Source organism: Sorex araneus, chromosome 4 (assembly GCF_027595985.1).
Source record: "Sorex araneus isolate mSorAra2 chromosome 4, mSorAra2.pri, whole genome shotgun sequence".
In the NCBI taxonomy this organism is placed as follows: domain Eukaryota; kingdom Metazoa; phylum Chordata; class Mammalia; order Eulipotyphla; family Soricidae; genus Sorex; species Sorex araneus.
This window is the reverse complement of record NC_073305.1, coordinates 150,794,061-150,821,420: the sequence shown is the minus strand read 5'-3', so window position 1 is coordinate 150,821,420 and position 27,360 is coordinate 150,794,061. Positions and strand designations below refer to the sequence as shown.

The window sequence follows — 27,360 nt, the reverse complement described above, 5'->3', positions numbered from 1 at the left end:
ACCCAACAAAACAATCAAGGAAAGATGAATGACTTAACTTCACAGCTCTTCAACCATATTCAAAGAAACCATTAGTGTAATATAAACCCATTCCATTCTTCTCACTAGGAACTAAGTCAGTGCCTGTAAACCATATGTAAACAACTTTTGACATCTTTTTAAGAAATGTATCAATGACATGAATAAAAGGTGAACTAGGAAACAAAGTTTTCAAATATTGTATTTGTATACATTGTATCATTTATTAAAGCCTTTGGAGGGGTGGCATGCAAATGAAACAAGTGTTTAATTTGTTTTCTGGTATAATGTACAATAGCTCTACAGAAATTCTGAATTGATGATAAATAGTCCACAATTGGCAATGGTTGTAAATTACTATACAAAATGTATCATTTATATAAGATGTAGTACAAAAAATACTTTTAATGATTAGAAAAAACTTTCATTGGTAATTGAAGGTGGGGGTTAGAGTACAGATTTTCAACATTTTGCTGTAGTAATTATGAAATCATCTGTACTTCAAGTAAGATAAACACAGAAAAAATATAAAATAAGTACTTATGAAGAAAAAGAAGTTGTTGAGGGCCAAAAATTAAACCCCATCATACTCAGAAAGGAAAACAATGAAATCGCTTTAAAAGGAGTTGACATTTAATGGGAAGATTAATATAGGCAGGGGTAGTTAAATGCCTTACAAATACTGGAATTCAATGGTATTAAAGTCTAGGTTTGTTTTGGTTTTGGTTTAGGTGTCACTGCTCAGATGCTACTTCTGCTAGTGTTCAAGAAACCATGTGATGCCAGGGACTGAACTTGAGCCTCCTGCAGTCAAATATTTATCTAAACTGTTTAATAAATTAAAATACTCAGCCACTACTGAGTATCCATGAATGTTCATATTATCCTATTTGAATAGATATGAAATTTATTAAACATTATTACTCCTGGGCTGGAGATACAGTACAGCAGGTAAGGTGCTTGCCTTGTATGCAGCTAATTTGATAACCCTCCCCACCATATATACACACAAACACACACAAGTGGCAATGCATATGGTCTCAGTCTCAAGAGTGATTTCTCAGCATAAAGCAAGAAATAGATCCTGATAACAGATGGGTGTGGCCCCAACACAAGCAACAGCAACAAAATACTACTGCTCCTTAAATGTTTTTATATTATATGGTGAGACAACTGAAAGACTTATTATGATACAAATTTATGCTTCTAAAATTAAAGCAAACTGCCACATGGAACAAGTATTTTAATGATAAATGCCTGAGGTCTTCTCATTAAATTAAAAAAAAATACTTACATTTATTTCAACTGAAATATTTCTGATTTATGGCAAATAAAAGAGTATAAATTAAAAGAAACATTTGAGGCCTTTAAAAATAAAATGAACGAAAGGCAGGGAGAGAAATCAGTCAGTACAGTATAAAATCAACAAAGTAAATTTTTGTTTAACTGGATACTTTATCAGTGTACTCTTACTAAAAACAAAAGGACAGCCACAATCAAAATAAAAGGCCATTGTATGGTTGAGCCATGACCCCAGAGCCCTTCCATTAAAGGTAAAGGAAGTGGAACTGACACCAAACAAGAATACAGTTAGAAAAACAAGAATGAGGAGAGATGCATTCCTATGAGTAAGCAGATAGGAATTAACTGAGGAAGTCAATGATAGTCAACCAAAACAATTTTCTAAAAGTATGGTGAAGAATTAAGTAGAATTACCAAAAAATCCTCATGCTTCCTCTTTAACCTGAAAGCTGACCCTGAGACATTTGTTATCTATGGGAAATGAAGGGTAGGAGTTCCTATTTGTTCTAAAAAATAATGAAGGCAAATCTTGGAACCGAAATTCAGGTGAGACTAAAGGCAGCACATTACAAAGGATTAGGTTAGTAAGAGAACTTGTCTTCTTTGATAAACTGATTCTGACCATCAATAAAATAACTATTTAGAAGATTTTTTTTTATTTTTCAATAATACATTTACTTTTTCTGGGGTTTGTTTTTTCTCCGGTCATACTTGGCAGTGCTCGGGATCTGGCTCTGTGCTCAGGAATCATCCTGGCAGAGTTCAGTAGACCATATGTGGTGCCAGGGATGGAACCCAGGTTGGCCACATACAAGGCAAATGCACTATCTGCTGTACTATCTCCCCAGCTCCAGTAAGGCACTGACTAATTGATCTCTAAACAAACAATTGGAAAAAAAAATCAGCAAGTTCTACCCAAACAGGTAAAAATGTAAGACAAAATCAAGATGATCAAAAATGCATGATCAAACTGCTTTAAAGATTAAAGGTAGCAGCTGGAATTGACGTCGGTGGGCCCCACAGGTGACTGATGTGAAGTGGGGAGGTGAAAGACAGTCACTTTCTTCCAATCTGCCTCTGCCACCCGGGGTTACTGAGTTCTTGTCTTGCCTCGAAGAAAGGAATTTCAGGAGTAGACGAGCAGTGAAATTCCAGTTTTTATGTGGAGGTTTTGAAGGGAAAGAGGGAGAGAGAGTTGGACAGAGTGGAGAGTAAGGTGTTCAAGAGAGAAATTGGGCTTCTCCAAGGGTGGAGAGAGCCCCTACACACATCCCAGCATTAGGCATGAAAACAGGAAAGTACACATCTCAAGAGGGGAGATGAGAGCAACACATGTGCTCAGCCACCACATGTGCTTGGCCACATAGGCAGAGGCAGCACATGGGTTCGAGCAGCATATGCGTGCACTTCCTTTGTTCGAGGTGGCCTTCCAACCTGCCCTCATGTAAGGCTTCTACCTAGGTAGAAGTCCGTTGCTAGGTTGAGAGTAGTGATGGTCTCCTTTGAAATTCCTTTCCTGACTTTCGTTTGTGCAGGAGCTTCTGTTGGAGGGGCTTGGTCAGGTGTCAAAGGAATAGCGTTGGAATTTCTGGTGAATCTCTTTCTGGTCTCTACTTGGTCTCTATTTCTTCTGCTGTCATCCCTGTGGACGTCCAGCCTCTGCAGGGTCTGTCACAGACTGGTGGCCTGGTGCCAATTAAGTTCTACAAGAGGTCAGGGCTACTGCTTCCCAGGAGATTTACTGCCATTGCCTTGGGAAGGGGGCTTCCCTATCTGCCTGCCAAGCTCAGAACCTGGACTTACATAACCTGGCACCTCAGGACTGCAAAGGCCATAAGGACTGCCAGGACATTCATTGTGCTTTGCTATACCACAGATACACCTCAGAAGTCAAAACCCCAGAAAATGTAAAGTCAAGAGAGAACCATCTGCACAGTTTGCATGCCAGTATAAAAGAGATCTCTTCTCTGGGCTTCTGCAGTTGCCACCTGATCTTTCAGCAGCACTGTAATTTTCAAACAGTTCAGTTCACACCAGAACCAGAATCTTCTGAAGGTACCAACTTTTTTTTTTTTTTTTTGGCTTTGTGGGTCACACCTGGTGATGCTCAGTGGTTACTCCTGGCTCTGCACTCAGGAATCATTCCTGGTGGTGCTCGGGGGACCATATGGGATGCTGGGGTTCAAACCCAGATAAACCGTGTGCAAGGCAAACACCCTGATATACTATCACTCTGGCCAATTAAGTTTAATTTTATGGCTCTACTAAGCTTTCCAATTACTTCCCCTGGAGCTGGAATAAAGTCTTCTAAAGTGTTTTCTTTTCTTTTTTTTTTTGGGGGGGGGCATTTTGGGTCACACCCAGCGATGCTTAGGAGTTACTTCTAGCTCTGCACTCAGGAATTACTCCTGGCAGTGTTCGGAGAAGTTTATGGAATGCTGGGCATCAAACCCTGGTCAGCCGTGTGCAAGGCAAACGCCCCACCCACTGTACTACTACTGCTCTGGCCCCAGCACTGCTCTACTTGAAGAGCCAATATCCATCTCTGAGCTCCAACCAGGTTCTTCTCTGCTCCGACTCTCATCTTCTCATTCTACTACTTCCGCTACTTTGCCCATTCTCCAACTGAATACGCATGGACACTTGTTGGCCGCACCTCACTTCAAGAAACCTCTAAGTTCCTTCTTCTCTCCCAGTGCATTAATTACTATGTTTAGACAACAGCCAAGCTCCAACATTTTCCACTCCCTTAAACACAGCCTTCTCTTCCTAAAACTATGTAACTCAACAGGAACCACCACAAATTTAGTCATTAGCATTCCTTAATCTTTGCCTGGAGAACTGACTTTTCATCTACTGAATTTCTAAATTTTCTAAGAGGATAGATCATACTACCTTCTACAGAGAAGGTAGTATATTCTAGTACAACAGCTGGAATCACTTCTCTTTAAGTGATTATCTAATTGCCGAGCAAAAAGTTTAAACACAATGTTTCAGACAGAATTTTTAAAAAGCTACTCTTACCCACGATTTTCTTAAGCCAAATGAATACCATAATACTAGAAAAACTATGTTATAGTTTAACCACAATAAAGGTAAACAAAGTCTCCGTGGAGGGCCCTAAGACACAGTACAGGAGGGAAAGCACTTGCCTAGCACTTGGCTGACCTGAGTTCAATCTGCAGCACCGCGTATGATCCCCCAGAACTGCCAGGAGTGATCCTGGGCACAGAGCCATGAGTAAGTCCTGAGTACAGGAGGATGTGGCCAAAACACTTCCCCTCCAATCTCTTGGGGGGGGGAAGGTCACAATAAAAAAGATTTTTTATATGAAAATCTATGCAAATCACTGAGTACTGACAGAAATGTGAGCTTTAATTTGTTTTTCTAGAAGTACTGATGAGATGAATAGTAATTCCTTCGAAGATTCTGTCTCAGCTTCAGTCTTATAAGCAGACTGCTTGCTTGCTCTTGGCCTATTAGCACCCTGAGCGAACCACTGCCCAATACACTTATATTATAACAAGTCACAGTTTGCCAGAAGCAACCAATCCGAAGTTCTGGTGATATTTTAGCATTTCAAGTTTATTAATGATATAATGTACCTTACTGTCACTAATAAAATGATCAATAATTGTGAAAACAATGTGTTAGAACTGGCCACCATTGTCTGTTTGTTTTTCCATCGTACCTCTGGACTCAGTAGACTAAGGTATCTAAGGTCTATGTTCAATTTACTTTGATTACACTGCTTTACTGACTATCATAATCTGGAAAAAGCACCTCGCGGAGAGATATGAAGAAGTACATTGCTGCCTCTATCTATTAAATCACTATACTTATTTTATATTTTATTTGCGATTTAGTTGATGACTTGCTGAAATTCAGCTAACAATGTATATCTTCTTGAATATCCATTATTTTTGCCACTAATTAGAAAGTATGAAATATTTAACAAATGGGGTTAAAAAAAACTTTTCCGTAATTCATCTGAATTAAGTGGGAAAAAAATGTTACCAGATGAAATTGGGATTATTTTTTTTTGATGGGGTACCTCACGAGCAGTGCTCCCAGCTCCTGTGCCACACCCGTGCTTGCTGCACGGGTCTGAGGATGGCGCAGGACTGCGGTGGGCAGGGCGGGCCAGTGCTGCTCAGTCCACTGTGTCAGCCACAGCCCTTTGACTACTTTCACAGCAGCTCTTTCCGAATGTTTTTAGTTTGCGGACATGTGAGTGAATTTTTAAGAGAAAAGCATATTTGAGGTGTTTGTTAGAAATCTTTAAAACAAAATAAAGTATGAAAGCATAAGGGGAAAAATGCTATTTTTTTAAGGGATTTTTTTTTTTTTGGAAGCAGCCCTGATAACTTTTTTTTTAAATCTTAAAGGTGAAGTCTCAAAACTCATAAAGGGATATATTGGAAACTAACAGAGAAAATGGGCTAGAGCGATAGCACAGTGGATAGGGTGTTTGCCTCGGACACGGCCAACCTGGGCGGCCAACCCGGGCTTGATTCCTCCGTCCCTCTCAGAGAGCCCGGCAAGCTACCGAGAGTATCCTACCCACACGGCAGAGCCTGGCAAGCTACCCATGGCGTATTCGATATGCCCCAAACAGTAACAATAAGTCACACAATGCAGACATTACTGGTGCCCGCTCAAGCAAATAGATGATCAACATGGAATGACAGTGATACAGTGAACAGAGAAAACGCAACTGCAGGGATTTTTGTATAACTCAAATTATAAAAATTCTTGATTTTACCTAGAAATGGCTTAATTTTTTAAATACAAATCAGAGACCAAGAGAATAGTACCCAGGGTAAGGCACTTGCCTTCCACATTGTAGAACCCTGTTTCATCCTCAGCACCATATATGGTCCCCTGTGATTCCTGAGCACACACACCCAAGTGTGCCCTCTGCAAATGATAATAATCGAGATTAACAAATACTTGTATTGTGACTCAAAAATAGCCTTGAGACCTCTTTCTCTCTCTCTCGACCAATCTTTTTTTTCTTTTTTTGCTCACATTCAGGGATTATTCCTGGATCTGCACTCAGGGATCACTCTCTTTGGATTCAAGGGACCATACAATCAATTTCAACCAAGTGCCAATATAGTGGGTGCACAGAAGTTTCTCTTTCAGAAGAGCATTGTTTTCAGCACTTCTTTCATTTTTATGGTAAAGATCATAACACAAGGAGCTATCACTGAATGTAAAATAAGTTCAAAATAGAATTAAGGAAGAACTCTTGGGATTATACCTCACCTTTCCTTTTTTTCCCCTTTGAATCACAGTAAGAAACACAGTTACAAAGTTGTTCATGATTGCATTTCAGTCATATAACGTTCCAATACCCAACCCTCTTCATCAACTGTACCTCTCCTTTTCTACAGAAGCATTTCTGGCTGGTGTATCAAACCCTATTCTATAAATAAGGGAAAATATTCACTTTCCCAAATAGGTCATATGTTCATATAAGAAAATGCATTAAAATCAGACCATATAAAGTTACTTCAAATGCTCAAACACCTCTACTTAGATATAAACTAATTATAAAGTAAACCATAAACATCAGGAAAAAATGGTACCATCAAAAGAAATAAAATGATAGTGAAATATTATGAAAAACTGTTTTTTGTGTTTTGTTTTTTTTTTTAATCTGCTGTTTCAAACTGTTGAGAAAGTAGAGGGAAAAGTTGCAGTGATTAAACTTGCCCTCACAACTCAGAGCTAACGATCTTCAGGAACACTGAGTATGGCCAATGATCATGTGAGAAAATAAGGCAAGAATCTACACCACAAAAAGGGAAGTAATTTGCTAGGTAGCCTATAATTAGTCTCTGAATCTTACAGTAGAGAATACTACTGAGGCAAATAGCTTAGGAAGATTTAAAAAGGGATTAGTCATTCACATGAATGAATAAGCCCACAATTTAGTTACCTGAGCTGGGGGTGGGGGGGGAGAGTAAAGGCACATTTAAAAGTTACAGAGTGCCTCTACTTCTTCAAGGCACATAAATATTCAACCAAAAAGAGATTTTTAGGAACAACAGACATGAAAATTTAATAGTTAAGACTAGAATACTATAAGCAATAAAAAATTCAATATCAAGTCAATCTTATAAAAGTGAACTAAGGTGGTTAATTCTAAGCTATCATTTGATATAAAATTGTTTAGCGTTTAGAAATTGCTGAGGCTATAAAATATGTTACATTTATACCTTTTGTCCAGAAAGATATTCAACCTTCTCAAATACGTTAAACCACTATTGAAGGTAAAATCTTGATGTAATAGGAAGAAATTATATACAATGGAATTACCGAAAATATTTCATTTCAAATGAAAACAACTTCTGCTAAGTGAAACTAGATCATTATAAACCTCTCTTCTTACACTGTAATAACACCCAAAAAATCCACAACACCAGAGTTTACTAACTAGCATAGTGATATGACTTGTAAATATTTAATTAAATGACAAAGAAAAATTTTTAACAGTAAAATTCAGCTGCAAAAGCTTTAAATTCATAATACTACTGATTTTTACCTGAACTAATGTGGTAGCATTTAAATATGGCCACCAATTTTTTTGACACTTTTACCAAAATAATTGGGGGATCTGTCCCTTCCTTCTCCTTGAGTTTAGAGAGGCCTATGACTGCTTTGTACCAGTAATGCGGAGTGACTTACAATGTTACGGCAGGAAATATTGTGCACTTTCTATCTGGCTCCCTTCAGACTGGCTCTGGGGAAGCCAACCTCTACGTAAGAAGCCAGCTGTCTTGACAGTACAATGCTGGCAAGGTACACACACTCCTGAAACAGCCGCTGCAGAGGTGCCTGGGAATAGGCAACATCAGCTACCAGCCAAGTGAGTGAGCTGACATCTGACAACCACCACGTGAGAAACCCCACGTGTGAACTGACCAGCTGAGTCCTTCCCAAATTCCTGCCTGGCCCACATGTCATGATCAAAATAAAATGACTGTCTTGTGGCCTTAGGTTCTGGAAGAGTTTGTTATCCAGGACACATAGTAACCAGAATGGGTTTGATATAAATGAAGCACCTCAGTGACAGATGACAGGCCAGAATATAAACTTAGGCCATAGCATTCCATTACAATCAAAATTAAAATACATTATGGAATAACACAACAGAAGTTCAGGTTCAAATGCTTACCTTTTTCTAAATTCTAACCATATTATAATTTACTTTCAACCACCCACTGTCCTTTCACAAATATTTACTAAATACCTATTCTATTCTGATCTCTGGGCTAGGATCTATTTACAAAAGGAGTTCAAAAATTGGGAGATGTGGGGAGATAATCAAATATCCTATCATTACATAAACAAACCATTACAAAAAGGATGAAAATACAAAACAACAGAGTGAATAGTTATCTAAAAGCATCAAGAACACTGATTCATTCTGAAGACTTAAGGAAGGCTGATACTTGAAGCCAGGGAAGAATCAAATACAACAGAGTAAAAAGTTATCTAAAGTATCAAGAGCACTGATTTCATCTGAAGACTTAGGAAGGGCTGAAATTTGAACCAGGGAAGAACACTATGGCTACAGAGAAAAGACTATGGAAAAAGGACTGAAGGGAAGAATGAAGACCAAACCTCACCACCCATGTTATAAAATGGGATCTCTATGGAGAAATGGAAAGGTCTAGATGTTTTCAAAGTCAAACAATGAAAAGTTGAGACTGTCATTTTAAATATCATTTTGGTTATCTATTCTAATTCTCTCATATCTATTCTGACACCAAGTACTAGGGTATTATGATTACTTATGGTCAAATAAGTAAGCCTGCTATAGAAATACTCATGTCAGGGACAAAATATGACAAAAAATCATAAAATATAAATGGAGGTCTGAGTGGAGAAGGCCCAGTCCCAATCTGAGTAGGCTTGGAGATCTCAGCCCCGGGTCCTGCACACCTGGGTTCCTCTGCCAGTCCCTTAATGCGTGAGGCTCGTTCAAACGTTTGGAGGGTAAAATATAAACATGTATATGAATAAGCTCTTTACATACATCTTATTTCACAATCTCAAGGCAAGAGAGTGCAGAAAACAGGCAATTTAAATAGCATGAAATAAAAAGAATCCTATATTAAACAGAGGGCTTTCAAAAAACATAAGAATGATTCATCTAGAAATAAAGTATCTAGATGATTCTCAAAAGAATGGTCTATGCCAAAATTAAAAGAATAAATGTGAAAGATTTAAAAAAAAATACATTACCTGAGCAAGAATAAAACAAAAGTGGACACGGTTAGAACAGAAATGTAAGTCATAGAAACAAAGGCTGATAAGCAAAAAAAATAAGAAGAAAAAAATGTCACTCAGTACAAGAAAAACAAGTTTAGATTTACTCTAGGGGTGAGGGGAAAGCAGCTGCCACTGATAGGTGAAGAAGTGTGCCAAAACCCTTCTAGCATCTTATAAAAAAATCCTCTAGCTAAAGTGTGAAGATCAGATTGGAAATGGTCATGACTGGAACAGCAGGAACAAGCAGGAAGCTCGTGGTAGAGAGGTCTGAGCACAATGAAATACTGCAGAAAGGAGAAAACTAGAGAATACAGAAATATTTTTAGGAGGCAGAATCGAAGTGCTTTCTCATTATTCCTGCATGAACATCCACAGAGGTTTTCAACTTAGCATATGCCGACTCTCTCTAACCCTAGTCCTCCTCCCGTTTGCTCATCTTACAAAGTGGCACTCTTCTAACTGCTTGGGATCAATGCCTGAGTCCGGGGTCAGAGAGCACCTGCTGTGCACACAGCACTAGGGTTTGCTTCCTGGTACTGCAGATGGTGTCCTGAGCACGCTAGAGTGACCGAGTGCTGAGCACAGGGCCAGAGCAGGAGCAGAGTGAGCAGCGGCAGGTGCAGTCCAATCTCCTCTTTCCTCCTGCCCGCCCCCCCCCCAAGAAAACCTGAGTCACCATGGACTCCTTTTCTCTCTCATTCAAAACCTAAAGTCTCTCAGCAAAAGCTGTCTGCTTAATCTTCATAACATTCAAAATTCAATCCATTCAAATCAGATTCCCTTCTGCCTACCACACGCTGAACCCGATCACCTCCTCTCGATTACTGCCATAATCTTCTTTCAGATCCTTTTACTTCCACTCTTGACTCCTGTACACTGACGTTTCTCAATCAGGACTGTACGTCCCCGTGGGGGCTTCCAGGATATTCCAAGCAGACGAGTGAAAATGAAATACTGAAAAGGAAGCAATGTCAGAACACCACAGCTGGGAAAGGGTTGAGAAACACACTAGACTATTCTACATGGAGAGCAGAGTAATCGTATTTCAGGAACAATTAATCACCTCAGGTTAGCTCAGTATCATCCTCTGCTTCTGTCTCAGAGACACAAATTCACCCTGGTATTAAAGCCCTCTCTATCCCACACCTTCCCCACTCCGGCTGGCTTGTATACCCTTGTGCTTCGGATCTGTCTGTCATTTCTGTAATACCCCCTGCCCCGCCCCCCACACCCGCATGCTATGGTCTCTGGCACTTCCTGCTTGATACTCCCCTCAGATATCCTCAAGGTTTGCTCCTGCATTGACTTCACAAAGACTTAGGCTCAAAATCTGTTATGAAACAAATCCTGCCCAACACTCCACACAAAAGTATAAAGAATAATTGCCATCCCCAGCATCTCATGTCTTTCCTCTCAGTCTCTCCATAGCTCTTAGTGCCCAATAAATTAAATGATTACTAATTTTTGCCATCCATTTCTTCCTCCTATCTAATACAAAAAAACTCCATGAAGCCAGAGGCTGGATCTGTTTTGGTTCCTGCATTTCCTACACCTACAACGATGCCTGGAATGTAGCAGGTATTTATTATATAAATAAATTAAAATTCAATAATAAAATGCATGTGATAATGCTTAGAATACAGGTATTCAATGGATGATTGTTATTATTCCTTGTGCAGTCTTTAAAAAAATCAATTAAGTTAAAAAATTCAAATTTTGTAATTACCACAAAATTGATGGGGCAAATAGGCAAAGCTGAATGGGACTGATAGCATAGTTCACTGGATAATCATTGCAGATTTTATATCAAAATTTTATTTGCAAAAAAATACAATGTGACCATTTTATTAAGCTTTTCTTAAAAAAGAAAAACTGTATTATAAAAAAAAAGCATGTGAAGTATGCAGTTAAAACTACACTATAAGAACTGAATTTTGTAGCCACATATATGGCTGCATGATAACTCCTAATTTCTCAATCCTGAAATTCCAAGAGGAGCACAAAATATTAGATGGAAAGTAACATAGAAGCCAACTAAACTCAACCAACAAGAACAACACAGAAGGTTCAACTAGCAACAAACCACTTAATATTCTTAGACAAGGACCTAACAACCCCATGATCAGAGATAACAATTTTCAGATTTAAAAAACTCATTTCTTTATACTTCTTTATTTTAATATTGTAGCTTTGTTATCTAATCAATTTCAACTCTAGAATTCCTCAACAATTGTGGCTTTTGTTTACATTGAAAATAATAAAATGTTAAAAAAAAAAAACTGATTTTCTAGCCAACCTGGTTCAGTTCTCAACATATGGTCCCCTGTTTCCCACAGGAAAAAAATTCCTCAGGGCAGAGAGCGAAGTAAACCCAAAACAAAAACAGAATATTTAGTTAAAGCAGTTTGATGTAAGGAGGTTTAACTTATCATATGCATCATTCTAAGAAGAGAGATACAGAGTACCATGGGTAGGGTACTTGCCTTGCATATGGCCATGCCGAGTTCCATCCCCAGCACCACATATGGTCCCCAAGAACTGCCAGAGTGATCCTCGAGAACAGAGCCAGGAATAAACCAGATGTGGCGCCAAAACCAAAATAAATAAAAATAAAATCCTTCTGACAAAGTGCACTTGAACAAAATAACTGTTTTAGTATTGAAAGCTTTTTGTCACTGTAGTGTAAACAAAATCATGTTTTCTTTAAAAGGAGCAATATTCTTTAAAAAAAATATTCTATTTTCAACAACTAGAAACAGATCTCAGAAATACATGCACTATGAAAGAGGTAAGGGACAGGCCTTTTACTCTGGATGAAACATAACAGGAGTAATTGTAATGTCCTTATTAAAAGGTTAGTCTGTCTTCCAGATTTGACTCAATAAAATCTTCCCAGGATAAAAAGAAAACAAAACCAAAAAGACCACTTAAAGAAAAGTTACTTTATTTTATGGTACCAGAAAAAGCTGGAACTAAAAATATTGTCAACCAGGTTCTATGACAGTTTTGTGAGGAAATTAGATGTATTTATAGAGTATCTCATGGTCCTTGGCAAGCAGGTAACCAAAGAATGTTTGTTAATGCACACGTTTCTAGTAATACAAAAATAAACCACAAGAAGTTACCACTCAAGTGCATTATGTAGGCCATCGCAAAGTGCTAATAAAAACTTGGGAAGTTCAGGGGCTGGAAAGGGAGAGGACAGCAGTAAGGTGCTTGCTTTGCTTGCAGCAGACCCAGGGTCAAGCCATAGCTGGTCCTCCAAGCACCAGTGCAAGTGATTTGGGAGCACAGTGGGGTGTAACCAAAAATAAATAAATAAATCTGTGAACTGGAGTTCTAAATATTCTTTTTTTCTGTCTCTCATTCCAGGAGTAAAGGAGTGCCTATAAAATGTGAGCTCTATTCTAAGAGAAAAAAACAAACAAACAAACAACTCACCACTATAAAGGCTCCAGTCTAAGTCTTAGGTTAAGTAGTATTCATGTGTTGTTTTCGATATTTTAGGTAGGGAAGCAAAATGCAGGCTTCCCAGAGGAAAAAGAAACATCAAGAACATACTCAGGCAGCACCCAGACCAGGTCTGGCTGGCCCCGGACTCAGCCCTCTACAAGAGAGTCCTCTGCCACAATTAAATGCCAGTTAAAACCATACCTTGAAAAGCTTTTTTAAAAAAATTGTTAAAGGATAATAAAGACATTACTAAGAAGACAGAAGAGAAAAAACAAGGGTGTTAGTCAGTGAGGTGTGAAAGCAAAAGTTACCACACATCTTAAACACACACACACTCACACACACACACACACACACACACACACACACACACACACACACACCACAAAATGATAATAAGCTTACATATGCCTTATTTTCACTTTTCAAATTTTTGGAGTGAATTAACACATTTCAGTCCAATATTACTCTTCGCATTTTCAAAACTACGCAAATCACACCTGACATTATCAGCTCCGTACACTCCCTGTGTGCAGACAACTGTGTTCAAACTCCACACTGAATCCAATTGTTTCTTAAAATACACAGGATGCTTTAAGGTTTAAAGGATAAAAAGTAGGTTTACACTTTTACCCATAAAGGTCTAGGTGACTCAGAGTTTAATAATAGGATGCACAAGCTTCACCCCTAGGTCACTGATTCTAGAGTGACTATAGTAGACAGTCATTTTAGGACATTACCATCGAGCGAGCAGCTGTTTTGTTCACAATCTGCAGAAGAAAATGTGTTGCTTGTCTCTATTAATACTCACTTGACAGGTGTATACATTCCGACTCCTATGTATCTGCCAATTGCTAGCACTTTGAAGCAGAGTGATGAAAGTCGCAGCAGCTGTTACCGCTAGAAAGTCCTTTGCATGCCCAGGGTTCTCCTTTCTTTATCTAAAGTACTAAATATTAATACTTAATGCAATGAATTTCACTGTCTAAAAAAAAATCATAAAGGAATGCTATTGTAGATTTCTGAAATGAGTAAACCTTTACTTTATAAAACAAAGAAGGGAACAGATAATCTTTCCTCTTAGGAAAAGGTAGCAAAGGCCAAACCAGACAAGAAGGTAAACACATAATGAGGGCTCAGTGACCTACAGTAGACAGAGCCATCTCTGGGCCTGTGTGCTTCAGCCACAGTCATTCATGCACACATAGGCCACTGTGTGGGACACACTCTTCCAAAACGCATGCAACCAGATAACTAAGTACCACGACAGGGAAAGCCAATATAACCGCCATCTCTGTTATGGTGCTGGACCACTCAGCACCTATAGGTTCAGTCTTTCTCAGAACAACTGCAAAGAGGATGGTACCACCCTGTGCAGACCAGTCCACCAAGATGGGCCCCACACCATGCCAGTCATAGCGATAATGGAAGAAAAAGAATGTTTTGAAAAACCAAACTACTATTTTTAAATTAGAATATGGAGGGTGAAGTAGCTGACTAATCTGACTAATCTGTTGCCTGAAATAATGACACCTACTGATGTCATTAATGGAAATAAAACCTATCATCTGAAAATGCGCATTCTTATATTCCAGGTTTGTTGAATCTTTCAAAGAACCCTACGTCTCCTTTTAGAATATTAATTTGTCCAGGCAATATTCCAACTCACATTTAATATGCATTTTCAGCGGTTGTAAAGAAGAGCTCTTAGAAGATCTGCTTTTAAAGCTTAATTTGTATAAATAAAATTAATTTCTATAAAGTGCTTGACAAGCTGCATTTTCTAAAATGATGTTAAGCACAAACTCAGGCACTAACTCAAAATAATGGTGAAAAAAATCCCTAATAACTTTTGATTTAAATGCATCATCTTACTTTAAAAGGTCTGAAGAGTTATGCAGGTTCAGGTTTAACAGATTTGCTAATATCAAGTCCAAAACATCTTATAAAATGATTTTAAAAGGGCCAGAGAGAGGGGCTGGAGCATTAAGAGTACAGCGGGTAGAATGTTTGCCTTGCATGCAGCCAACCCGGGTTCGATTCCCAGCATCCCACGTGGTCCTCTGAGCACCGCCTGAGGTGATTCCTGAGTGCAGAGCCAGGAGTAACACATGTGCATTGCCAGGTGTGACCCAAAAAAAGCAAAAAAAAAAAAAAAAAAAAAGGGCCAGAGAGTTCAATGGGCTGTACACATGCTTTGCATTCATGAGACCGTTAATACTCTCCCCACACCAGGCCAGGAGAGACCCCAACCACAGAGCTGGGAATAGTCCCCGAGTACTGCCAGGTATAGCCCCCAAGTAAGAAACAATGAATAAGAACAAAAACTGACTTTAAAAATAGCATTTTTATCACATTTTTCAGTTGGTAAGGTCATGTAAAAAGTGCATTTTGATTTTGTTTATGCTTTAGCAATTATGGATCATTCAAGATTATGATCTGCGAGTTAGAGAGATAACAGGTAAGATGCTTGACTTGCACATGACCGACTCCAGTCTGATCCCCAAGTACTGCCAGGAGGAATCCTGAGTTTCACCAGGCAGAGCCCAATCCACCTCTCTTCCCCCTCCCCACAAAAATCATCAATCTGCAATTCATTGATGAGGTAATTAAAGCACACAGGTTCAGAGACAAGGAAACAGCTTTAAAGGGACATTGATTAAAACAACTTCAGAGCTGAAGTATTACAATGACAAAGCCAAATTCCCATCCTACTGTGAAAAGACTCATATATGGCAAAAGTTTGCCTAAAAATGCTTAAATTCTAAGCTTGTTAACTAAAGACTACGCTAGCAAATCTATTATTTCTGACTTAAGTCTTTGTCTTTTGACTAAAATGGAAGCTTAGAAGTTCAGAGTAGGATTTAATGCCCAAGAAAGACACCACTTACTAGCCAAGGTTATTCTGGAGTAAATTCATCTTCTCTTTGTCACTCAGCTCTCTAAATACTGAAATAACTATTAGTTGAGCATCTGTTATATGCTAGACAATATTCCAGGTGCTAAAGATAGGGAACAGTTATGTGAAAACTGTCTTCCTGGAAATGTATTACCTTTAAGTATGTAACAGTTTTTCAGTGCAACAATGGGAAAAACAAAAGCTGTAAGAGCTGGACAGAGTCAACAAGACAGAAAGACTTGCAGGATGCAAAACTCTGCCCAAACACCTGGCACTGGAACAGAAAGGCAAAATAATGACAACAATAAAGGGCATAAACAGGGGTGCAAGTCTCTGGCAGAAAACATCCTTGTGTCATCCCTTAAACCCTGTTGACAGAGCAGGTAGGGTGGATGCCACACTAGATCTCACTCAGAGGAAGAGATCCCTGGGGCAAATTCCTGAGGAGGGCTCCACCCATCCCTGGGATAGCTGAGCTAGCTGGACTAGAGGTGAACAATTATCCTGGCGGAACAAACGTTAGCTCGCAAGCAAGCTGTACCCTGCAGACACAAAACACTCTATGGGCCCCCCCAAAGCAGTGCTGGTCAGCAAGAGGACCACAGCTGCCAGTTCTACTCCAGGTTGACACAACCTGCCAGACAGTCCCCGTGCCATGTGCTCTTTTCACCAGCCTAAAGTCTCAATGCCCCCTGAAACCCAGTTCAGAACAGGTTTTCCGGCCACACCTGGGTGAACAAGGTAGCCTACTGGCTGATGGGCACTGGGAACCTTTAACCACTAGGGGTGACCCAGTCTTGTTCTAACTGTCACAGCAGGGGCACGGCCCTTGAGACCCACTTCTCGGATAGCCCCCAGGCACAGCTGACCTTGGCGCTACTGCCCGTGACTGCCGGGCACTGTGATTGCAAACTCCAGGTCATCAGTCAGGCCTGCTCCAGCTTGGAGCAGTAAGGGTAGACACCTTTGACTGCAAATTCCCCAGACACCACCCAGGCCTGCATGAACATAGGCCCACAGGTTCTCATGAAGCATCAGACATCAGACAAAGAGGAGACAGAGAAACTCACCCAGACTACAGCCTGGGAAGAACTAAAACTGTAGTACAAAAGATACCTGAAGACTTCAGTGCAACAGTCCTAATGATTATCACTAAAGAAAAGGAAATCAATAGAAGAGAACTTAAAAAGTGATAGAAAAAAAAAACATGGCAGAAAATGTGGCTGGATCCAAATTAAACTATATAAAGCTACTAAACACTAAAAAGACTATAGAGGGGTTCACCAACAGAAGTGCAGAATTGAAGATGTCAAATGTGCAATTGGTTAACTCAAAGACACAGCAGAGGAAAATGTCCAAGCACATCAGGAAAAATATTTTTTTTTAAATGAAGAAAACAAGATCTAAACAGGACAACAAGAAGAACAACAGTCACGTCAAAGTGGTTCCAGGTGAGAAAAGAAAGTACAGAATTCTTTTTTTGATTGTTGTTTTAGTATAGGGGTGTTGGGGTTCTGGGGAACTAGACAGTGCCAGGAATCAAACATTAGCCTCATGCATGCAGAGGATGCACTCCAGTCAAAATGAGCTATGTCACAAACCCAGGATCACAATTCCTTTTTTTTCCCAGTGAAAGGATTTTTTAATGTTACTACTTAATAACATTAACACAATACAAATCTAATGCTAATGAAAGCACATTAATTTTTCATCATATATTTACAGAATGCCAAGTGTGTTTTTGACATTGATGACCCAGGATCACAATTCTTATTTGAGGAAATAATAGCCAAGAACTTCACCAAGCTGAGAATGAAGTTAGACTCCCAGATCCAAGATGCTCAGAGTTCTAAACAAAATGATCTCAAAACAGATGTACACTGACAAACACTATAAATAAATATGATAAAACTCAACGAGTTTTTGAATCTCAACAGACAGAATCATAAAGAGAAACTCAACACAGCAAGATAAAAGCAAAGACTCACATATAAGAGAAACCCATAAGATAGCACATTTCTGAGGCTAGAGTGATAACACAGGGAGTAGGGTGTTTGCCTTGCAGTCGGTCAACCCAGGTTTGATTCCCAGCATCCCATATGGTCCCACAGCACAGCCAGGAGTAATTCCTGACTGCAGAGCTGCAGAGCTAGGAGTAACCCCTATGCATCGCTAGGTGTGACCCAAAAAAGCAAAAAAAAAAAAAAAAAGATAGCACATTTCTTTAGAGAGGTATTTTATATATATGTATATATATATATACACACACACACACATATATATATATAATCTATATAAATAGAGAGATAACACAGTGGTAGGGCGTTCGCCTTTCACATGGATGACCCGTGTTCGATTCCTCCACCCCTCTCGGAGAGCCTGGCAAGCTACCTGTGGCGTATTGGATGTGCCAAAAACAGTAACATATAAGTCTCACTATCGAGAGACGTTACTGGTGCCCGCTGGAACAAATCGATGAACAACGGGATGACAGTGATACAGTGACAGTGATATATATAAGTATATTATATATAAAAATATATATTATATATAAATATATATATAAATGCTAAATGGAGAAAATCTCCAACCAAGAATACTCTACCCAGAGAGGTTATCACTCAGATTTTAAACAGGAATTAAGTGCTTTTCAGAGAAACAAATTAAAGAAACTCATCTCTACTAAACCAGCCTTAGGGCTGAAGGTATAGCCAAGTGTGGGGAGGTAGGGAAGAGGAAGGGAGCAGTGTGATGGAAGGAGGGGAGGAGGGAGAGAAGGAGTGAGGGAAGAAGGCAGGCAAGCCAGCCTGCCTGCCCAACTTAAAAGTAACCAGACACTAAAGAAAACACAAAATGTGGGAGAAGAGTGTAATAATAAGAACTCTTTATTTTCAATCCAAAATTCTTGTTATCTTCATCCTATTTTTAAATTTTTAATTTATAAAATTTTAATTCGGTTTGTTTCCATTAGATCTTACTTTTGCGTTGAAAAGAATATAGAACTTCGGTGTCCTCTCTTTTATTCTGCATAGGTTTGGCAGTTCGTAGTTTTCAGGGGCTAGGTTTACTTCACCTACGTTTCTTTCCTCTGGGGAGGGCCACCCATATACAGCCCTGAGGTGCTGCACCACCCAGCAGTGTTGGGGCACCAGGACTACATCTGGTGGTGCTTGGGAGACGGTAAGGGATCAGGGAATGAATGCCAGTTTTGAGTCAACCCGACTTCTCATCTCTGTTTTCTAGCTCACTTTCACAGTAGTTCCTTACAATTCTTTCGGACGTTACCGTGAGATCATCAATTTCACTTCTGATATTGATCATTTGTCTCAATTTTCTTTTTACAGTTTCGCTTTGCTGTTTTGGTTTTGGGGCCACACTGTGTTTAAGGACTACTCCTGGCTGTGTTCACAGAGACCAGGCGGAATCGGAGATCAAAGCTAGGTCTTCATATGCATATCATGCGATCAGCTCATTTAACTACTTCTCTGGCCCCTTCTATTCTGGGTTGATCAATTTTGTTTATCACTCAAAAAATATTTTGGTTTTATTTATGTTTTATAATGTTTTTCTATTTTCAATTTGGTCTATTCTGCTATTAAATTTGCTATTGCATTTTGCAGCTTAAAAGGGACTTTTTAGGCTCTTGCATTTCTAGATTTCAAGGTGGATACTTAGATCACTGAAAGAGAATGTCTCATTTTTTTTGGGGGGGGAAGCATTTAGCATTATAAATTCCTAGGAACAGTTTCAAAACAACATTTTCTAATTCTTTTTTGGAAAGTGCTGTCCTCATTTACTAATGGAACAGAAAAGTATTGTTAAATTTCTAAGTATTTGGAAATTTTTGTGGTATTTTTATTGATGTGCAGCTTGATTCTATTATGTTAAAAATATATATACATTGTATGAATCAGGTTTTCTCTCCTTTTCTTTGTGTGTGAGTGTGTGGGTGGGGGGGAGGGGACTCAGGGGATCATAACCAGCCACGTTCAGGGCTTACTCCTGGCTCTGTGGTCAGGGAATCACTCCTGGCAGGGTTTGGGGAACTATATGTGGCACTGGGGATCAAATCTGGGTCAGACACACGCAAGCAAGACTACTGCTGTACTACCTCTCCAGCCGTAAATTCTTTAGTGTGTTTTAATTGGAGCCCCCCGCCCCCCCACCTGGAGGGAGGCGGAGAGGGGTGTTTTACCAAGATGCCAGGGCCTAGGGGCACTACCAGCAATACTCAAAAGTGGGCCCCACAGTTGGCTGCTTCACCTGGCAATGCACAGCTGCTCTCGACATTATGCTGGAGCTGCCAGGGCCAGCTCGAGGTGTGCAGGGGGCCACCTCGGCTACACCCGGTACTAGGCAGGGCCTGGTGGTAGGGCTGATTGAACTAGGGCCTCTTTGAGCTCTTTCCCCAGGGCTAAATGAAGATCTTTTTTAAAAAAGAAAAAAATCGCTCGTAAAGCACAATGCTGGAAATCCTAGGGTGTCTGATGAATAATAACAGATGCAGTTTTTAAATGCATCATTCGATGACTGCAAAGTAAATAAGCAGAGTGATCTCTGACAGTCCCATACACAAACCTGAAAGGGAGAAGGGGGAGACACAAGAAAGCAGAGAGAATAGCGGGGAGTGGGGGGGGGGGGTGTATATTCCAGGCACAAGAGCAAGAGCAGCAAGTATGAAAACCTTACAGAACCAAGACTAGCCCGCATGACTCATCTTTTTGTTGTTTATTATTTTAAATGAAGGTTTTGTTTTTTTTAATGGAACATTCTGTCAAATACTGGACGAAAGTCAGGAACATACACGAAATCATAAATACTACCAGAAACAAGTTTCAAATACTACACCTCACTGTGGAGGAGTCTTGCCCCTGCCACCCCCAGGGCCTTCTATCCTCCACCAGAGATCAAACAATGCCTTCCTAAAACGAATACACAAAGGTTAAGAAAAATTGCTATGCATAAGAGGGCCTGCTTTAGGGAAATCAAACTGCAAGGCAGAACACCTCAAACTATGATGGCTACTTCCTCCACAGAACTTCTAAACCCACTGCATGTGTGGGTTTGACTCCAGCTTCAAACAGCAAGCCTGCCTGATGGATGTCATCACTGCTCCCTGTGTTGCTCTTGCTGAGACATCTGATCTCACAGGGACCGGGGAGATCTGGAGGATGGCTGAAGCCCACCACAGGATTTCTACACACCGATGACACCCATGTCTGATGGTGATGTCATAGCAACTATCACAGTGAGCAACAGACATTCCTGTTCAAGTATCCTTTTATCCTGTGGGATAAAGCATGAAAAAGATATCATAGGCTCTCACAGGCGTGTGGGTAATCTCGACTGTCTTGGCCACATTACTGTTTGTGTAACATTCCATCCTAAGTTTCCCTTTGCCTTTTTCAGTTGGGCGCAGCACACACTTTCATTCTAGAAGCATGGATGAGCCACAAAATGTAGAGAAAACCACACTGTCTGGAATCCAGTTAAATTCACTTCAGCAAATTTAAGAGAAACAAAAAAACAACAACGAAATCAGCATGAAACCACCAGATACAGGGGCTGTACAACACTGCCCAACACATAGAGAAAAACGTCTATGCATGTAAGACAGTTTTCTGAGAGTTATATATAAGCAGTGGCTTGGAGTGTGTGTGTGGGGGGGGGGGGGGGAGGGAAGCTTTGCAGAACAGTTGGCACCTGAACAGCCAAGGTTTTGAAAGATGAATAGGCCGAGGACAACCAGACACAGGATCAAAGGGCATTCCTGATTGTGCAAAGCACTGGCAGAAAAGAAAGTAACAGATTGAAAACTTGCAGGAAGAACAGATACACCATCACGGAAAGAAAGCTGGTCTACTGCACTCTTAAGCTTTCCAAGAAAAAAAAAAAAACACTTTCAAATAAGGACCTGAGGAAGTTTCCCCAGTGCTTCTTTTGTTAAACCTCTCAGCTCTACTTTGCTCTGTTTTGGTCTTTCTGTTTTGGGCCCTCTTAAATAAAGCACTGTGTTAGCTTAAGACTTCAGAGAGGAAAAAAGACTTCAATTTTCCTGTGGAAAAAGAGAAAACTGAAAAGTGGGCGAGAGCCAAGAAACGTTTTTTGCGTTTTGTAATTTTTCGGCTTACCCTTTACTGACTGCCTACACCAAGCCAACGTAAAAACTCAAGGAATCAAGGACCCAAAGTACTCATTCCCACCTTTCTCTTCACCAGCTCTTAGCCGATGCCCATTTTTCAACAGGCGGAGGAGCTATTCCCAAGGCTGGCGCTGCACTTTGAGCAAGCTCTTGCTTGCAGTCTAGTAAAAGACAGAAGCAGAGGGCAATACCTTGCACTTTGTTCCTTCCAGGGCTGCCAACACAAGCCCAGGGCTTGTACAGAGTTAAATTCCACTCAAGTTAACCAGGGAGCCCAAAATCTACTTAAATAACATTGCCACGGCCGCAGCTACGACTGGCAAGGGAGAAACTGAGCGAGTGCTTCCTAGGGTGTCTGGTCAGCTCTCCCTGTGCGCAGGGAGCTGGCCTTCCAGGCCGGTGATCTGAAATGCTGAAGGGATCAGATGGAAGGGGGAAGAGGGGGTCAGGCGGGGGTGGGGGGGGTGGTCGGTGGGGAGTTTACCTGGGAGCTCAGGTAGACTTTGAGGCACTCCTCGCACACGGCCTTCTTGCAGCAGGGCAAGGGCTTGATGGGCTTGTCTTCCAGGCACACCCGGCACATCAGCACCATGAGGGGCGCATAGGGGTCCCCGACCCCACCCAGGTCCGAGTAGGGGGGCGCTCCCAACAGGCTGGGCACGGAGAAAGGCTCGGGCGCCAGGTAGAACTCCAGCTCGATGCTGCCGCCGTCGGGGGCAAGAGGGTCCGCCGCCGGGGGGCCGGGCGAGGAAGCTGGAGTGCCAGGCGGCGGGTGGGTCACCGGCGAGCCCCGGGGTGGCGACGCGGGCCGCGGGGCGGCGGGGACGTCGGGCAGGTCGTTCTCCACGCAGTACACGGAGCAGAAGACGTGCCTGTTGGCGGGGGGCGGCCGCCGCGGGCCCAGCACGTCCAAGCCCAGTCCGTCCCGGGCCCCGGCGCCGGGCGCCTCGGGGGCTTCCTCATCCCCTTCCTCGCGCGGGTGCCCGGTCTCGGCCGCCGACTCCGCCGCCAGCTGCAGCTGCAGCGCCTGCGGGCTCAGGGGCCCGGGCAGTGCCAGCTGCACGCGCTGCCCCGCCGCCGCCGCCGCCGCCGGGCTCTGCCTCCAGCCCGTGCCCCCGCGGGTCCTCGCGGGCTCCGGGACGCGGCTCGGGTCGGCGCAGCCCGCGTCGCTTCCGCAGCCCCCGCCGGCCGTCTCGGCCGCGAGGGCTCGAGGCCCGGGCGCCCCGGCGCTGTCCCCCCGCGCTCTCGGGGGTCCGGTGGGGGCCGTGGCGCCCGCGGCGGGCACCCGCGCCTCGGGGGCCCCGCCGCCGCCGCTCACCGTGCTCTGCTCCTCGCCCATCGCCGCCCGCGGCCCGCGCCGCCGCCGCCCATCCAGCCGCCGGGACCCCCAGCCGGCGCCGGCGGGCAGCGGGGGCAGCGGCTCGGCTCGATTCGCGGCCCCGCTTCTGCTTCCGGGTCCCGCCTCCGGGACGGGGACGCCCCGCGCTCCCTCCGGGGAGCCCGTGCTCCGGGGCCGCGGCGCGCGGGGAGCCCGGCCCGACCCGCGCCTCCCGCTCCGCCTCCTCCTCCTCCTCCTCCTCCGCGTCGGGCCGGACACCGCCCGGGGGGCGCCGAGGGCCGCGGGCTGCGGGCGGGCGCGCCCCGCGGGCAGCTCGGCGCCGGCCGAGGGCTCAGCCCCGCGCCATCGCCGGCCCCCCGCTGCGGGCCGCGCGGGGCCGGCGGCCGGAGGGCGGCGGTGCAAGGGTCGCGGGGCCTGTGGCGCCGCCGCGGGCCGTGCGGGAGAGGCCGGAGCGGGCGCCAAGCCGCCCTCCTCGTGCCTCACCTCCGGAGCCGCGGCGGCCCCGCACCCCACCCCTTTGGCGCACACCCCCTCCCCGCCACACACACACACACACACACGCACACAGAGCGGTCCGCACGCGCGCAGGCCCCGCGCCGCTCGCGCTCACGCACCCCCCCACCCCCCGAGTGGGTGTGATCGCGGCGCCCGCGGGGCGCGCTCTAGCGCCGAGACCTGACGCCCGGCCCCGGCAGGACGCCTCGCGAGCAGACGGCTCGGGGCGACGCTTTGCACCGCCACTTCCTACCCGACTGCGGCCGGGAGCTGCCCCCGGGAGCGCGGCTGCCCGAGTTCCTCCCCCGAGCGCTTCCCCGGGCGAATCCTGGAACCCAGAGCGCAGGGAAATTGACGCCTTGGAAAGGGTGGGTCTCGAGGCGGCTCCTTTCTGCACAACCCCCGTCCCGAGGAGTTTGGAAACCCACAGAGAAGCCCCCACCAGCTTTTCCCCTACTTTCTCCTCCTACTGGAATCCTAACCGGAGGGGAAGAATCCTAGCAGGAGCGGGGATAAGGGACTGACCGAGAAATTAGAAATGATTTTCCGTCTTCTCTTCAGCGTTCCCTAAGAAACTTTTTTTTTTTTCTCAAACCCTTTATTCCAAACTGGGTAACACAAGGTAGTAAGAAGGCCTGGCCAAATTAATAAACTGGATCACGGGTGGAAATTATGAGGACTTTCATTAGCATAACCATATTTATTCCCCAAACTGTTTCCAAGACAACAGTTAGATTTGAGCCAGAACTTAATTATGTGTTGGTCTATCTTTATTTTACAGGAAGTATTAGTCACCCCGACTGCTGTGTTTTAGTTCCCTAAAGCCAATGAAAACATGTTTGGGAAGCCAATCCTTGGTTTTTTTGCGTCTTGAGAGGGAATTCAATTTACACATTTGTGTAATAGGAAGGAGTTGTGAAGTGTGTCAGGGTTTTTGATCTTGTAGTTATTATTGAGTTGTTCTAAACTATTTTTCAAATCATTTCCAAATGCTAGCTAGGTGACTAGCTATGCTGTATCAAGAAAACTGGATCACACCAAAGAATTTTGCAATCCTGGATGAGAACGATACTTCCCAAAGGAAAGAATCTGGGCAGTTTAAATGCCACCTTAACTATCACCGACCTAACAGAGAAGATTTCTTACTTGCAAGGTGAAATGCTATTTAGGGATTTTTTTTTTCCATCTTGGCTAATTGATTTCCTGGTAATTGCTGTTTTCTCCAAATGCAGTGATTGTTGTTTTGAAGGCAGAGACAAGAAGCCTGCATGTACTTTGCCTTTTATTTATGCCATCTGAGAGCTACTTCTGTACTCTTTCCCCCCACCCCCCAAAAAAAAAAGAAAAAAGATAGGCCATAAAAGGAAGCCTCCAGTCAGGTTTCTTTCCCTCCCTCCCTCCCTCTCTCCCCCCTTTCCTCCCACCCTCCCCCCACCCCTCTCCTAGACAACAGGCAGAGTCAAACCAGAGTAACAATACTGGACACAAAGTAGTAATCTTTTATCATGTCTGTAGCACTGTAGCACTGTCATCCCGTTGTTCATCAATTCCCTCCAGTGGGCACCAGTAAAGTCTCCATTGTGGGCACCAGTCACATCTCCATTGTGAGACTTGTTACTGCTTTTGGCATATCAAATATGCCACAGGTAGCTTGCCAGGCTCTTCCACGCGGACCGGATAGTCTTGGTAGCTTGCCGGGCTCTCCGAAAGGGACAGAGGTATCGAACCCGGGTCAGCTGCATGTAAGGCAAACGCCCTACCGGCTGTGATCTCCTTCCAGTCTCTTTATCATGTCTAGAGGCATTAAATCCAAGAACTTCCCATAGTGTGGGCCCTCCCTCTCCCTCACATTAGTCACAGGGTTTGTCCTAGCGGTGCTCGCCATTTTTTCTTATCCTGCAGATTCCAATTCCTAGATAGTGACTTTCTGTGACCCTGAAGTAGGAGTCATTTTCAGAATTCTTGCAGGCTTCCCATAGCTCCCCTTAACCATGACATTTTCTCCCTGTGGGGTCCATCTTCCTTTGGGGAAATAACACGGCATGCCACAGCTGCACCAGCTGCACCTTTCAGACAGAATCAAACTTGGATGAACCCTGAGCTCAGCATGCCTAGCATCCAATGTGCAGACAAGCAGCACAGAGATCTTGCCTTTTATTATTTTTTTAATTTATTTTTTCTTTTACTTTCTGGGTCACACCCGGCGATGCATAGGGGTCACTCCTGGCTCTGCACTCAGGAATCACCTCTAGCGCTGCACAGGGGACCATATGGGATGCTGGGAACCGAACCTGGGTTGACCGAGTGCAAGGCAAACGCCCTACCCGCTGTGCTATTGCTCCAGCCCTGAGATCTTGCCTTTTAGACCGTGTGTGTGTGTGTGTGTGTGTGTGTGTGTGTGTGTGTGTGTGTTGGTTTTAAGAGTCAAGAAGTAATTCTCAAATGACATAACCAGAAGGCAAGTTTTAAGAGTGGTCCAGTGGGAGTGGAGAGATAAATCAGTGGGTTTAACATGTCTAGAGGCACTTGCCTTGCATGCAACTGATCAGAGTTCTAATCCCAGTCCCCCAGATGGTCCCCCCAGCCCACTAGGAGTGATCCCTGAAGCCAGATCCCAGAGTCTAACCCTGAACATGACAGGGTACGGCCCCCAAGCAAAACAAGCAACGAAAACAGAGTGGTCCTGTTACCTCAAAAAGTGGATTTGTTCCTGAGCTCATTCAAGGGTTTTTGAGTCCTGTGTGAAAAAATAATGGTGAGTTTTTGAGTCCAGTGTAAAAAAAATATTTGCAACAAGACTCAGATACTTAAGAAGTTAGAGGTTATTGTCAAGTTTATGGTTCTGGGTATTCCTCAATGTCCAGGCCTCTTCTTTAACTGGAATATAACATTGCTCATCCTGTCCCTGAATGCTCAGTCCAGATGACTGATGTGCTAGTCCAGGCCCTGTGCCATTTGCTGACCTCCAGTGTATGATTTCCTGGTCTTGTCCCTATGCCATTCTCTGTATGCATTCCTGAGATGAAATCTCAACTAGAACCCTGTTACCTGTGTCCCCTCTGTACTCTGAGCTAAGCCTCTATATCCAAGCTGTTCCTTGTCCCTTTGGCCTTTGTAGTCTCTAGCTTCATGGGTGTGATGGAGAACCTCTGCTGTCCTACCATCTGTCTGGACACAGATGAGGGTGCGAAGAGAGAACTGCCTAGCTGGAAACCTATTACTACCTCCCTCCCCAAGTCATCTCATTATCTACCTTTTTGGGTTTTTTGATTTCCTGAATAACCATAAATTACAAATTACAAGATTATTGATGATTAAGTCCCAGGCATATAGCGTTCCAACACCAATCCCTTCGTTATTGTTCACTTCCCTCCACCAGTATCCCCAATTTCCATCCGTGCCCCCCCTCCCCCAGTCTGCGTCAAA

General features: G+C 43.1%; 1 protein-coding gene across 2 annotated transcripts in view; it reads right to left on the bottom strand.

The window, feature by feature from the left end:
* Positions 1-23,557, bottom strand: part of RNF217 (ring finger protein 217) — a 123,405-nt gene extending 99,848 nt beyond the window's left edge. For both annotated transcript variants that reach the window (XM_004614017.2, XM_055135926.1), the window contains exon 1: positions 22,585-23,557. In XM_004614017.2, coding sequence (XP_004614074.2) covers positions 22,585-23,439 — 855 coding nt within the window. In that variant the 5' untranslated portion in view covers positions 23,440-23,557. The remainder of the gene's footprint in view (positions 1-22,584) is intronic.
* Positions 23,558-27,360: the final 3,803 nt, after the last annotated feature.